Source organism: Perissodus microlepis, chromosome 6, assembly GCF_051167445.1.
Source record: "Perissodus microlepis isolate ML-2025 ecotype Zambia chromosome 6, ASM5116744v1, whole genome shotgun sequence".
NCBI lineage: Eukaryota > Metazoa > Chordata > Actinopteri > Cichliformes > Cichlidae > Perissodus > Perissodus microlepis.
This window is the reverse complement of record NC_140466.1, coordinates 1,361,141-1,375,630: the sequence shown is the minus strand read 5'-3', so window position 1 is coordinate 1,375,630 and position 14,490 is coordinate 1,361,141. Positions and strand designations below refer to the sequence as shown.

The window sequence follows — 14,490 nt, the reverse complement described above, 5'->3', positions numbered from 1 at the left end:
TCGTCAACATATTACGTTTTTGGCTACCCGCGGGACGTGACAAAACGTCGGCATGTTACGGGCTGTATATACAGTCTGTGGTTTGAAGCCGGAGGGCTAACTGTTGTCACAGACGCAGATGTAGTCAGTGCTGTCAGGTTACTGACACACGGTAATACAGAAGAAAGCTTTGCAACTATCCCGACTGATGGTGAAGTGTGTGTCTGTCAGTGTCTGGTTGGAACTTTAATCACGGAAGCGCGAAACTTTTACTGGGCACAAACGGTATCCGCAGGGCGCAGGGCGCAGGGCGTGGCCTCACACACAGCAGGCAAGAAAGTGACAGATTAAAAAGCGGTCCAATCCCTCCCACGCGCCCATTCTGAGGCTGCTCGTGCGTGAGCATGCGCTGCTTGGTCTTCCTCGTGTCCGCTCTGTGTGAGTAACTCGCCTTTTTAATTATAAATTGCCTCCTTTGCCTTTCTAAGAGAAATCTGTGTTTGTCAAACTTTCGCACAGCAAACAGGTGACGTTAGAGGTTATTACATTTTGGATATTAGTGCAGATGACAGCAAGGTGTGTGTCGCTCCTGGAGGAGCGGGAGTGCCGGTGACCGGCCTGTGCCGAATGAGATCCAGTCAGAAGGTTGAAGGCGCGATCAGCTTTTGACTTTATTTAGTTAAAACTCCAGTTAAAATTGTCGCTGACATTATAAATGTCTCTGTAAGACAGATTTGGCCCAGAGGAATGTTACAGTAGTTCTGTACCCGTATTTTAAGAGGCCAAAAAGAACCGGATTGGTAAAAATGTAGGTACAATATCACAGTTATAAAGATACTTGAAAAACTGGTGAGGGTCAGGGAGTGTGGGGATCGGGTGGGTGCCGTTTGGGGTCTGCTGTCTCGCTCGTTTGGGGGTGGGCCGTTGCGGCTGGGTCGTGCCGCCCGGTACCCTGCTTGGGCTTCGGTGTTCTGAGTCTCTGCCTGCCCTTAGCAGTAGCGGTTTTTGATACGGGCGACATGTTGCCCAGGGCGGCATCACGGGCATCGGCAAAAAAAAAAATGGTGCCCGCACTCATACTGCCGACGTCACGCCAGCGCATATTGGGAATGGCTTAGCCACCCAGTAGCGGTCCTAGCCTGTTTGGCGCCCCGGGCGAACACTCTCTCTGCACACACACACACACATATAAAACATATTAAGGATTGTACATGAACATAAAACTGTTGTCGGAACCACACTGAATTTCACCAGAGAAACACACAAACACACACGTTTCTCCTCCTCTTCTTTTCTCTTTTTTCTAAACTGAGCACCTGATGGCTTTGAACTGTTCTTGTCCATCTTCCACTGGTTTTAATTGTTCACTCCAGTATGAACACCCATCCCCCAACACAAGGATCAGCACAACATAACCTAACAGACCGACACCTTAGTTCACAGATTCACTTTGTCTACGGTTTATTTCTGGGATTTCACACAACCCAGGATTCAAATCATGAATACACAATGGGCTTGGATTTACAACATTATGAATGAAATGTCCTTTCGACGGCTTGTGTGTGAGACTAAATCATCAAACTGTAAATTATAAATGTTAAATTGTTATTGATCCTTTACTCCGAGTCCTAAAGTGTATATTTATTTTCTTACTCCTCTTATATATATTGTTTGTTTACTTGCACTGCTGTAACTGGAGCCTCGTCGTCTCATCTCTATATGCTGGACTGTCTGTAGCGGAGATGACAATAAAGTTTACTTTGACTTCAGCAGCGCGCAGGCGCACCGAGGGCTCTCGCGCTCACTTTATAGAATTTTGAAAAAACATCGGTGCAAATGATAAGTCTGTATCATGATGTCTGGTGTTTTCATGTTTGTTGGTTTGTTTTCGTGTTGTTTTATTTTGTTAGTTGGTTATTAGATGCTGCTCCAGCCAGCCAGAGAATCCCTGCAGCCCCGCCCTCTCCTCCCTGTGCAGCAAGCAGCAGGCGCACCTCGCAAACGGAGGGCGCCCGTACTCCCAGCAAATGGGCGAAGGGGCCGGCTGCTTCCAAATAGAGCACATTTCATTCATAATGTTGTAAATCCAAGCCCATTGTGTATTCATGATTTGAATCCTGGGTTGTGCGAAATCCCAGAAATAAACCGTAGACAAAGTGAATCTGTGAACTAAGGTGTAGGTTGTAGGGGATTTGTGTTCATACTGGAGGGCAAAATTAAAACCGATGGAAGATGGACAAGAAAAGTTCAAAAGATCAGTTTAGAAAAAAACGAGAAAGGAAGAGGAGGAGAAACCAGCAACAGATGCAGGTAAGCAGACGTGTGATTGGATAATAGCAGGTCATCCTGGAACAATCAGAATCAGAATACTTTATTAATCCTTAAGGAAATTATGTGGGTCACAGTTTCTCCAAGAAGAAATGGTAAAAATAGTAACAGGCTAAACTCCAAACAGTACATTATGTTACAGATTTTACACATTTAGGAAATAGCACTAATATATACAGATCAGTCAGTTATAAATATCAAGGATTAACAGAGGTGATTATAAATAAATATCAAGAAAATTGATAAGAATATTACAGAGTAATAAAGAGTGTGTGTAAAAAGGCTGTAACTACTGCAGTGATTACAGTGTGTTAGGTGGAGGAGTTGTACAGGGAGATGGTCACAGGCAGGAATGATTCCTGTGTCAGTCAGTGGTGCATTGTGGGTACTCTGTCTCTTACTAAACGTGCTCCTGTGAGTAGCCAGCATGTCATGGAGTGGGTGGGAGGTGTTATCCAACATTGTCTTTATCTTGGACAACATCCTGTTTTGGCTTCCCTTCATTGGCTTCCTGTTAAATCCAGAATTGAATTCAAAATCCTGCTCCTCACATACAAGGTCTTAAATAATCAGGCCCCATCTTATCTTAATGACCTTGTAGTACCATATCACCCTATTAGAGCACTTCGCTCTCGCTCTGCAGGCCTACTTGTTGTTCCTAGAGTATTTAAAAGTAGAATGGGAGGCAGAGCCTTCAGTTTTCAGGCCCCTCTTCTGTGGAACCAGCTTCCAGTTTGGATTCGGGAGACAGAAACTATCTCTACTTTTAAGATTAGGCTTAAAACTTTCCTTTTTGCTTAAGCATATAGTTAGGGCTGGACCAGGTGACCCTGAATCCTCCCTTAGTTATGCTGCAATAGACGTAGGCTGCCGGGGGATTCCCATGATGCATTGAGTTTTTCCTTTCCAGTCACCTTTCTCACTCACTATGTATTAACAGACCTCTCTGCATTGAATCATATCTGTTATTAACCTCTGTCTCTCTTCCACAGCATGTCTTTTATCCTGTCTTCCTTCTCTCACCCCAACCAATCACAGCAGATGGCCCCGCCCCTCCCTGAGCCTGGTTCTGCTGGAGGTTTCTTCCTGTTAAAAGGGAGTTTTTCCTTCCCACTGTCGCCAAAGTGCTTGCTCATAGGGGGTCATATGATTGTTGGGTTTTTCTCTGTATCTATGAAGCGCCTTGAGGCGACTTTTGTTGTGATTTGGTGCTATATAAATAAAATTGAATTGAAATTGAATCTGCCTCTCAGACACCACCCTAACAGAGTCCAGCTCCATCCTCACAGCATTACTGGCCTTACGGATTCGTTTATTTAGTCTGTTGGCATCTGTGACCCTCAACCTGCTGCCCCAGCATGCAACAGCATAGAGGGGCGCCAGAGGGAGTGTTCGCCCAGAGCGCCAAACAGGCTAGGACCGCCACTGGCCCTTAGCACGTCTGTGGAGCCAGGATGTGCTGACTTAAATTTCCGTGGGAGCTCTGGACACCGGTGCAGTACGCTGCTGTTCTGGTGTTTGTGACCTTGATGGAGGTGGAGATGTTCTCACAGAACAAGCTCCCACACTACCTGGAGTTATCTCCTCCAGCGTGCTCACCATGCCTGCATGTTTGGTGTCGAAGCCTCAGCAGGCTGAACTTTAAAGGATGTGTTTATAATGATGCAACCTCATGAATGTCCATGCGCGCGAGCACACAAGATGTGTGTGTGTGTGTGTGTGTGTGTGTGTGTGTGTCTTCTTTTTCTTCTTTTCTTCTTTTTCTTTAAAAACCATCAGTTTTTGGATGAGATGAAAGAAAGCTTCATGTAGAAGATGTGTGATCTGTTTTTATTACTTATTGTATCATTGCTTCTCATATCAGTATATAATTATAAATGCTTGATGTCTGTTGGTGAAACTAGGTAAACTTTAATGAGTCTTTAACAGACAAAAATAATTTACAAATGATTTCCATCAAACTCAACTGCAGGCAGAGACATGTTGGCCTGATGGAGACCCGGCCTGCCAAGGATTTCTACTTAAAGCTCACAGTAATATGGTTTCAAATATTACAGCTGAGATATCACAGTTATCGCTCCCCTTCTAGCATTAGCATGGATGAATTGTTCTTTAATGGCAGGAAAAATGTGACAACATGAAAAGGGAAACGTGTTGCTTCTAAAACAATTCAGATCAAATAAGGACAGAAGAACAAAGGTTTGATTCCCGTTGCCCTGCTCTGTGTCTCTCTCAGGGGCAGTTGTTCGATCTGATGAATCACTGACTGGGAGCTTTGGGGAGACCCTGAAACTCCACACTCCAGATACTCAGCTGATCGGTGAATATGAGATCATCTGGTCTCATGTTCAAGGGGGAACCGCTACCGTCTTAATCCACTATGACGATGGAAAATGGAGAAAAAATGCTACAGACAAGCACCAGCTGGATGAAAAGACCGGCTCACTCATCATTCGGTCCCTCACTGCTAATGACAGCGGACTTTATCAGAGGCAGCTCTTCAAAGGGAGCAAGCTGATCGAGAAAGAATTTAACCTGACTGTTGTGGGTCAGTAGTAAAATAGTCACGCAACACAAACACACTGGGGACATACTCACTTTAGTTAGCATCACATTATTTACTATTATTTCTTCTTATTATAGAAATGTCACATCATGAAGTCACATTAAAAACCCTTTCAGCATCCTTCACAATAAAAGCATCAGCATCATTAACTCATTATCAGATGTGACAGTGACTCTGTGACAGTCAGAGGCTGATGGGAAATGGAGTTTCATATAAGCTTTATAAGCTTTTCCTCTAATACTGTCATGAGTGATAATATTATATCATGCACACAGCAAAATTTAAACACGGCCAAAATCAATTTAATTACACACGTGAGCTCATGAGGTCGCCGGCTGTTTAACAGATTCTTCTGTTTCACACATTCATTTATGCACATTATTGTTCAGAGTGTGATTTCCCACCACCGTCACACCTCAGCTCGCTGAGTGTTTCAGCTGCTGTGGTTATTGTTTGATGTGAGATATTTGAGTTTGCTGTAAATGAACTCCTCCTGTTTCCCCAGAACCGTCCAGTTATTCTTCAACACCAACAACACCGACACAAACGTCAGCTGATCACAGCACCGCTGGTGAGTTTTCAGCGAGGGCTCGTTTCCATATATCAGTATGGATACATCAGCATTTATTACAGCAGACATGGGCAGTTTTTATATTTTTATATTGCTCTGGCAGAGACGAGCGCCTTTCTTAATTCACAGTGTCTATTTTTTGTGATGTACTTGGATTTCCTAACTATGTTTTTAGTTATAATATTTAATATTTCACATGAATTTCATCATTGAAATAAACATCACTGATTTTAGTGAACTACTTGTTGTCTCCTTTTCGTCTGTTCCAGGTCCAAAACCAACTACACCTCCAAACAACGGGATACCCTGGATACCCTGGATACCCTGGATACCCTGGATCGTTGGTGTTGGTGTACTGATTGTGTTCGCCGTTCTTCTCGGCTGTGCTGTGTGGAAATATCGTGAGCGAATCAAAGCTCAGTGTGAGCGTAAAAGTAAGAGTGTGGGTTAGGGTTAGTTTCCTGTGGGGTTACCTTCACCTGTGATGAATGAACTTTCTCACTATGAGACACGATGAGCTGACAGATTCTCAGTCTGTGTCACTGAAAGTAAAACCAGGAAGTCAGATTTCAAAATCCTTTGAAGGTTTGATCATTTCTAGCTTTTATCCAGATATTACAACAAATACCATCACACGCTGTGGTCAGCAGCCTGCAGGCATCAGCTGCAGCTGTTTGTTAATATGAACTTAATGAAGTGTCCACCACACTGAGAGACATTAGGAGTCACAGTCAGCATCTCTTGTGTTTTCAGTCTGGATCTGTAGAAACAGGTCGACTAAACCTCAGTGAGATGTTCAGTGTTGATGCATCTGCAGAGCTGCTCTTCTTCTTTCAGAGAGATGCTGTGACGTCTTTAACACGCGATCCACTGTCATCAGTCGTATTTTGTGTTTTCTTTTGTTCACAGAAAGGTTTTGGGTTCGGTACGCAGAGTGTGATCGAGAAGATCCTGGAAGATCCTCCGGACAGGAGAATGTAACACAGGATACAGCTGTGTAACGGACCTCCCACAGACATCCAGCGTTACAAAGGTCATGTTTAATGCTGCGGACCTGACAGCGAGCACTAAACATGGCCTTCGTCTTTACTGTCTGTCTCTTTAAGACATTTGTCTATAAAAGATCCAAAGAGCAGCTGCTACACTGTGAACCTGTAACATCCATGGAGAGTCGTAGGTTTTTAAAGATCAGACACATAATGAAGCCTTAAAGTCTGGCTCATGTATCTCAGTGGACCTGCTCTTTCTGATATGCAGTGCTGCTTTTACATTTTCTTCATCAGGTACTGAATACATGTTACACTGATTCTGGATGTCAGTCTCTGATAACACCAAAGATCCACAATATTTCTGTAATTTTACGCATTAATCTTGTAGAAACGCTGAGATGTTCTCCTGTTATGGCACTTCTTCTTCTTCTGTCATGTTAAAATATCTCAGGGATTAAATGTGTAGTTAGCTTCACTCGTCTCGCTCACTTAAGATCAACGTGGGCTGTAAGTGGCCCTGGATGTCAAACGATATGGATATTCCTGGATATTCCTGGTTTAAACCAAACAGGAATGACGTCTTTCCAAACAAACCAAAACTGATTTTGAGGAAACTTGAAGAGCTCTGACAGACTGGGCTGTTTGGTGTTTACTGTTGTAATAATATTGCAATAAAAGACATTTCCAAAGATTACAGACTCCCTGTGAAGTGTGTGTGACAGACTTTAGATGATTGATCTTTGGCAGTTTTTCCTTTTCTTTGACGTTGTTATCTGTACGTAAAAACCACAGTGAGACTGAAAGATGCTGATTTACTGAGAATTTCATGTGTTTGTACGGATGGTGGATAAAATTCTGGTTATAAACTTACATTTGCATCCATTTAAATAAAGACTGGGATTAGAATCATTTCACTTTTACTTCATTTGTTTTGTTTGATCAAGTTGATCCTTGAACGTCAGGATTTCTGTTGGTAGTTTGTCAGCTGTCATGTTGTTGATCTTTTATATACAGTCTGTGGTTTGAAGCCGCAGGGCTAACTGTTGTCACAGACCGCAGATGTAATCAGTAATCTGTGTCAGTAATCTGTAATCCTGACTGAATTTGACGCCACGAGTAATTAGGGCTTCTGCTCTGACAACATTCAGGACATGTAACCGTACACTGGTTGGTGGTCACATACATACAGTTACACTCTGTATCAGCTGTGGACACAAAGTCTACTGTCATTATAAACACGAAGCATTTTTACAGATGAGCCATCACGAGGAAAGAACTTCCTGATTGTTAGAAGAGTGTATGTTTGATTTCTATGAAGGGACCTTTGCATGAAGTGTGAATGATAGTGAGGAACAAGTGTCCAACATTTGGCTCCAGTTCATGGATGAGTGACTCGCTCACAAGTTTGAAGAGGGCGTCTCTCTGGAGATCAGTGAGACTGAGTGTGGGCGGGGTTTTGGACACCTCCCTGATTTTCCTCAGGTTGGCAATGACATGTTTACCCTCACAAAGCAGGAAAATCCTAATTCCTTTTATAAAGTCCTGGTAAAAAGAAAATCCAAACTCTGTCATAGTTCTGTTCCCAGACCTGATTCTGGTTAAGTTTTACTGCAGCTGTGAGACGGGTTAGCAGGAAACGTTACAGTTTTATCTCAAACACCGATGGTAACTCATTTCTCCTGCTGTGGTCACACTCCATGGCTTCGTGTCGTCTCCTGTCTCACTGCTGGTCTTAAACATGATCAAACATTTAAATACGATGTGTACAATTAAATTAAACTAGCTTTAGGCAGTTTCAATCCAAACACTGCTTTCAGCAGCTGATTGTTTAAATATTAACTTGTGTGTAATCTTCATACTTTTCATACCAGCTGTGTGCCTGTTGTGACCTGAGGCTCACACACTGCTGCAGGAACAATGAATGGCTTCAGTCTGGGTGTGACGGCGAGCCCGGCTGGCGGTGAGCCCACGGTGCACATAATGATGTGACTGAGGAGCTGTCAGAGATCCCCCATGATGTCCACTCCAGTTTTTAAAGCACTGGTTTCAATCAGCTGCTTACTTTCATAAACAGAGTTTACAGAGCAGCCGTGACTGATCTGATCAGGTCACATCACACAAAGTGTAGATGATAAATGTGTCATTAGGAGCCAAGTTCATATCAGATACAGGAGATTATCAGCTGGATAATGAGCCACACACGAGCTGCTGAGTCCAGATTGAAGCGGGTTTAACCAACGGACAGAGCACAGCTCCCTCTGTGTGACACTGACCCTCTGTCAGTGGCTCAATCAGTGTGGATAAAAGTGTTTTAACCAGCTTGGACATCACTGTGTTGTAACACATGAATCAGAGATGATGACTTTTTTAAGTCTGCACATTTACACCACTGCATGTAAACTGGTTGTGGCGAGATTTCCTATCATACACACTACAGTCCAGGTATAAGCACACTGACCTGTTTTACCTGAATCTGAGCGACGTCGAGAGGCACAGCTTGGCTGAAGTAGACCCAGGTGTAAATTCCTTTGGTGTTTACCTGATATGATATGTGCTGATCCTAACGGCTGAATAAAGTGAGAAACAATTAGAGTCAAACACCTGTCTGACAGCTTTGAGCACGCGTTACAAGTTTGTCTGTGAAGAAGTGCCTGAAGATGATTGTAAATGTGTGTTTCTCTGTTCTCTGTCGGCTTCTTGTATCTGGGGTAGATTTCCGATTGGAACGAGGAAAAGAGGAAGACTTAGGAAGTCTTAAAAGCTTCCTGAGAGTGAAAGCTGCTGGATCATAAAGGCTGAGTCAGCTTCAGACGATTACTGTGTGTCAGTGAATGACAGCCATCAAAAAGAGTCTGACTTTATGGCTCAGCCGCTCAGTTTGTAACAGGACAAAGATTAAAATATAAGAGCGCATTGTTCACGGAGACACTGCTGCTTAGGAATCGGCCTCCTCTCTTTTCCTTCTTTCTTAAACCTTGATGTTTGCAGTGTGGAATCAGGCTGTCACTGAACACCAACCAGTAACTGCTAAAGTTGTGACCTGTGGAAACTGACCACTGAGCACCGCTGAGTAAACTGGTGAGCTGCTGGAGTGATGATGTAATGCTGTATGCTGAGCCTCTTTATCACAGTAACACTCAGGAACAGCAGCAGGAAAGTCGTTTAAATAACGGAGCTTCTCCAAACACAGTGAGCTGTGAGTCTTCATGGCGACTCACTGTGAATATCTGGATGTGTCAAACGTGTGCAGCAGATAGGAAATCCTCAGGGTCATTTCCAGCTTTTAACCTGCCTAAAAGCAAAAGGTCCCCTACCCAAATACTGCAGACAGGAAGTTCAGCTGTGACTGTGTAACACTGTGCGTGCTGAGTGTTTATCTGAACAGTGCAAATACTTTGTTTGTCTCCAGGTGGTTTCTTGTTCCTGCTGCTGTTCAGGAATAAGTGCATGAATCTCTGTGTTACGCAAAACATGCTCGGGGTATTTCAGACTGTCAGAGCAACACTGCAGCAGTACAGCAGTGAGACTCCATCACTGCAGTAAGCACAGTCCTGAGTGGCAGACGCCACCCGCAAAGCGTTTTGTAACCAGACTGTGTGACTGAGACGTTTCACAGAGTTTAAATAATAAATTCTAAAGAAACAAAAGCAAATGAAAGAGAGTTTATGCTTCTGATCCTCTGAGTTTTAATAGAGTTTATAGTTTTAATAAACTCTCAACTATTACACCACAGCCACCACCTGCCCCCCTCCTGAGTGTGCAGCCATGTTTGCCTGATCAGGACACACACACACACACACACACACACACACACACACACACACACTCACTATTCAGGTTTCAAATGTCGACATCATGCATGAGCAGAATCTACAGCGTGTGTGTGTGTGTGTGTGTTAATGTGATATTTACAGTATATGTAAAATTTGTGTAAATATTAATATAAATTCACACAATAGGAGTGTATAATCACAGCCATCAGATAATAAGCCTGAGTAAGTGTGTTATTATAACAGATGAGTGGATCAGTGAGCAGGGCGGCGCTGTTATGTAGTCAGGCAGGTTTTACTGGAGAAGATTTCAAGATTTTTCTTCTGGGTGTGTTTGGTATTGTATGTTCAATATATTGTACATAGTTTATTTCAACAGGTTCGTGGGTTTTTGTACAAACGACAGAAAGGAGAAGAAGTAGCAGTAATATATTTCCCAGCATGCCCTGCTGCTGTTTTTGTAGTAAAGGCAGAAACATTTCCAGCTAAAATTCAGCTCACACAGATAAATGCAGACTCTCTAACAGGACCATGACTTAAACAAACAATGGGACTCTTATAATCTGTCCGAGTCATTAAACATAGCAAACTGTGATGTGAAGCATAACAATCATGCCAAGTGAGCCACTGGGACCACTGGGACCAGAGGAATGTCCCCGATAAACTGCTGAGATGCAGCAACAGCACCTTTCATCAAACCAGTCGCTGACAGGAAGCTGATGTAACAATAATGGTGTGGAGTCCTCAGTAAAAGACTTCCACAGACGGACAAACATGCCCCTCCCCAGAGACAAGTGAGGGCAGGGTGGGGTGTACCTTAAATGGGATGCCTCAGGTCAGTGACGTTGGTGCTGCTGCTCTGAACACTCTGAACAGCTCGTGCTGTGATGTGCTGTGTGAGTAACTCTTCTTCATGATGCTTTTTTAAACTGAAGCCTGTAAACTTTCACACAGAGTTAAATCCAGGTCTGTTTTTGGACAGTAGTGAGCATGAGTCTGGATGTCTAACAGCTGACAGCAGGGACACATTAACTCAAAGGTCTCAGAGGATTCTCTTCACAACCTCTGTTCTTCATTTCTAATGTGAAACACTGATAAACAACGACGCTGGAGTCTCTGTATGTAGACGATGATTTTGCAGCAGAGCAGAGAGATCAGACGGAGGAATGTATTCAGCTGTTTGTTTAGTTATTGTTCATTTCTCATCATAAAGAGGAAACATGCTAACAAACCACCGTATGATTCATTCAGATGCGTATTTTAGACGTTTTGTTCTCTGGTGTCTCCTCGGTCACTGTGTGCTCTACGAACAATCAAATGTTCACAACTGAACCACCAACAATCCTTTTCTCAACAGTCTGTTTACACAGTGATAACATATTGGAGAGAACACTGTCTCTGAACACAGGAGCTAACGTGTTAGCATGAGTGTGTGACAGCATACCTTTACATGTAACCCTAAGTCTAACCTGCTCATGGTTCCTGATAAAAGCTGCAGTGTCCTGACTTCAGATTCTTCAGTGTTTGGAGGAAATATGAAGGGGAGCTGCAGCAGGGTGTGGTGTATCTCTCCCACTGTTTGTTCTCACACACACACCTGAATCTGGTGTGTGTGTGAACAGGCATTGCCAGACTTGCGTCTCCCTCTCTCCTCAGCATGGTTTGCTGTGGAGGCGTTGGTACCATGCAGGTCTCTCTCCTGGCACCGGACAGAGTCAGAGTGGCGTTCTGGCTTCCTTCCCCTTTTCTTTGCCGTGATCTTGTCCCCCCTGCGTTGTGCTGGCCTGTGTGGTCCCGGGCTCCTCCCCAGTTCGCTCTCCCAGCAGTTTCCCACACTAGTGTACTTTGCTTTGCCTTTGCTTGAATATTTGGTCTCTTGGCCTCATCATGGTGCACGTTGCTGGCTTTTCAGGAGTTTGGATGTTATGAAGATTAAGGGAACAACTTCACAAATGTGCACTTGCACAAAGCAGCAATAGCAGTAAGGGTCAAAGGCCAAAGATGGTGGCATGCCTCTGCTCTTTTTGCTGCGTTCCTCTCGTCTGCTGTCCCGTGGGAGGAAGTCTGCCATTAAGTCTGCCACATTTCAAACAGCAGATTAACAGATTTCTTTGTTGGTCTTGTTTGGTGCCTGAGGCAGTGACAAGCTTCACCTCAGAGAACACGTCTTTTATTTTCTAACAGTTTAGCTTCTTAAAAGCCACAGAGAACAGAAGTTTACTGTGTGGCACAGAGCAGGAACTCATCGCTGACTCGGCTCTAAAAGAAACAATAATACTGAAAATCTGCATCAGAGTATTTATCACAGTCCATTATGATACAACGACAAGATCCAGAACATTTTAAAAATACTACTTTTTATGTCATAAAATTTGATTTTAAATACTGACAGTTGAGCCAATAAAGGTGTTTTGTAGTCTTTCTATCATGCAAAGGACACTAACACCGGCCTGATGGTGGGGCTGAAAGCACTGATGAAGCAGTGAGATGCTGTATCAGCCTGAAGGTCTATGCTTGTGTGTTCTCGTAAATTTGTAAAACGTTACTTAAACATGATCCTGATTTGTCTTTGGACTTTTTTGGTTTGTGTTTGAACCGACAGGAACCAAAAGGACTGAATGGATCCATCCCCATTATCCATGGCTCACTGTGAAAGTGTCCTGTCAGCTGAAATGTTTAAATTATATAAATAATAAGGACAGCTGTAGATATGAAAAAATCTCTTTTATTGGTTCTTTAGGTGCAGAGAGCTTTGGGAGGGTTATGATGAGTCTGCCTCAGAGTTTGTCAGCTCTTTCTTTTCTGCAGTGTGTGCTGTGACTGATTACTGGTCATTTTATTTCATTTTTCCCTCCATAAGAGACGTTTTCCACACAATCTGTATCTGCAAAGTTACCAGTGAGGGGCCTGTGTGCACCCCACACACACACACCCCCCTCTAGCAAAATGCAGACCGTCCCACAGTTTGTTCCCCTGACACACACACACTTTTTAGTGCACAGTGAAGTGCCACCTCTGCAGGGTGGGGGAGAGGTGGTGATGGAGTAATTAGACTCCACCATGATGTTTGAGTCCTGATTCAGTCGAGACTAAATGAAAATTAAAGTCTGTCAATAAATTGATGATGGAAAAATAACCTTGTGGTTTCCACAGAAACCGTGTTGTTTGAATAGCACAGCGTGATTTTCGGTGGAGTATCTTCCAAACTCTGGTTTGAGTTCACTGACACAGGTGGGGCTGAGTCATAACACCACCACTCTTCTCTGTGTCCCGCTCTGTCTCTCACAGTGGCCGTGTGTCAAGCTCGTGGACAGAGTGATGTTAAACCAGTGGTGGGGAAGGTTGGAGGGGATGTACGCCTGCACATTGGAGCCACCGAGGTAGACAGTGACGCTTACATTGTCTGGTCTTATGGTCCAGAGCACAAAGTCATCATCAGCTATGATGATGGAACATCTGAGACTAAACTATCAGAAAAGTTCCAGCTGGATGCAAACGGATCTCTGACGATTCGATCCCTCACTGCCAACGACGGCGGACTCTACAAGGGTCAGATCTTCAGTAAAAAGGTGTCATCTCAAAGCTTTATCCTGACTGTTGTGGGTGAGTATAGCAAGCAGAGAATAACCCCATGCAATATTAAATCATACCAATCTGTGACGCTCAGAGGCTTTTAATGAAATATTATATCATATAAATCATTCAACACATAAATACAGAGACGTGTCATGCTTGGATGTTTCAGACCATAACAGTGAGAGGAAATCTGAGCAGCAGGAAGTTAACACGCGTGTGACGGACACACGTACATGTGAGTGTGTTTCATTACAGCTCACACTGTAATTCTGCACATAATAAAAGTACAGGCTGGTCTCAGTCACGTCTCTGCTGTTCCTCAAAACTTCTTACTGTCTCAGGGACAGAGCCGGATCCCAACACACCGACTGCTCCACAGGTCAGGAACCACAGGATACCCTGTGGACTGTTTGGATTGGCTGCTCTTCTTCTCTGCACTGTGCTGGCGGTTAAAAACCGGGAACCAATCACACGTCAGTATGAACAGTAAATGTGTCTGACACTGTGGTGTCCTCGTAAGAGTAGCTATAGATGACATCACACGCTAGAAGAAATTATGAGTCACATACATGCTGAAGTACTCTGATTACACTGATTAACACTGGTATTGACTCACATTAGTAGCACCTAACTGTCATTAAGCTCTTTAACACATGATCCATAGTCACCAGCAGCATTTCATGTCTTCTCTTCTTCACAGGAAAGTGTCGG

At 43.6% G+C, this 14,490-nt stretch overlaps 1 protein-coding gene across 1 annotated transcript; it reads left to right on the top strand.

Annotated features, from left to right (window-relative positions):
- The first annotated feature begins 317 nt into the window (after nt 1-317).
- On the top strand, nt 318-8,059 carry LOC146384768 (uncharacterized). Its single transcript, XM_084929864.1, has 5 exons — nt 318-417; nt 4,544-4,855; nt 5,379-5,444; nt 5,714-5,878; nt 6,354-8,059. Exons 1-5 carry the CDS (start codon nt 384-386, stop codon nt 6,443-6,445), a joined length of 669 nt encoding a protein of 222 aa, XP_084785990.1. The 5' UTR covers nt 318-383; the 3' UTR covers nt 6,446-8,059.
- The last annotated feature ends 6,431 nt before the right edge of the window (nt 8,060-14,490 follow it).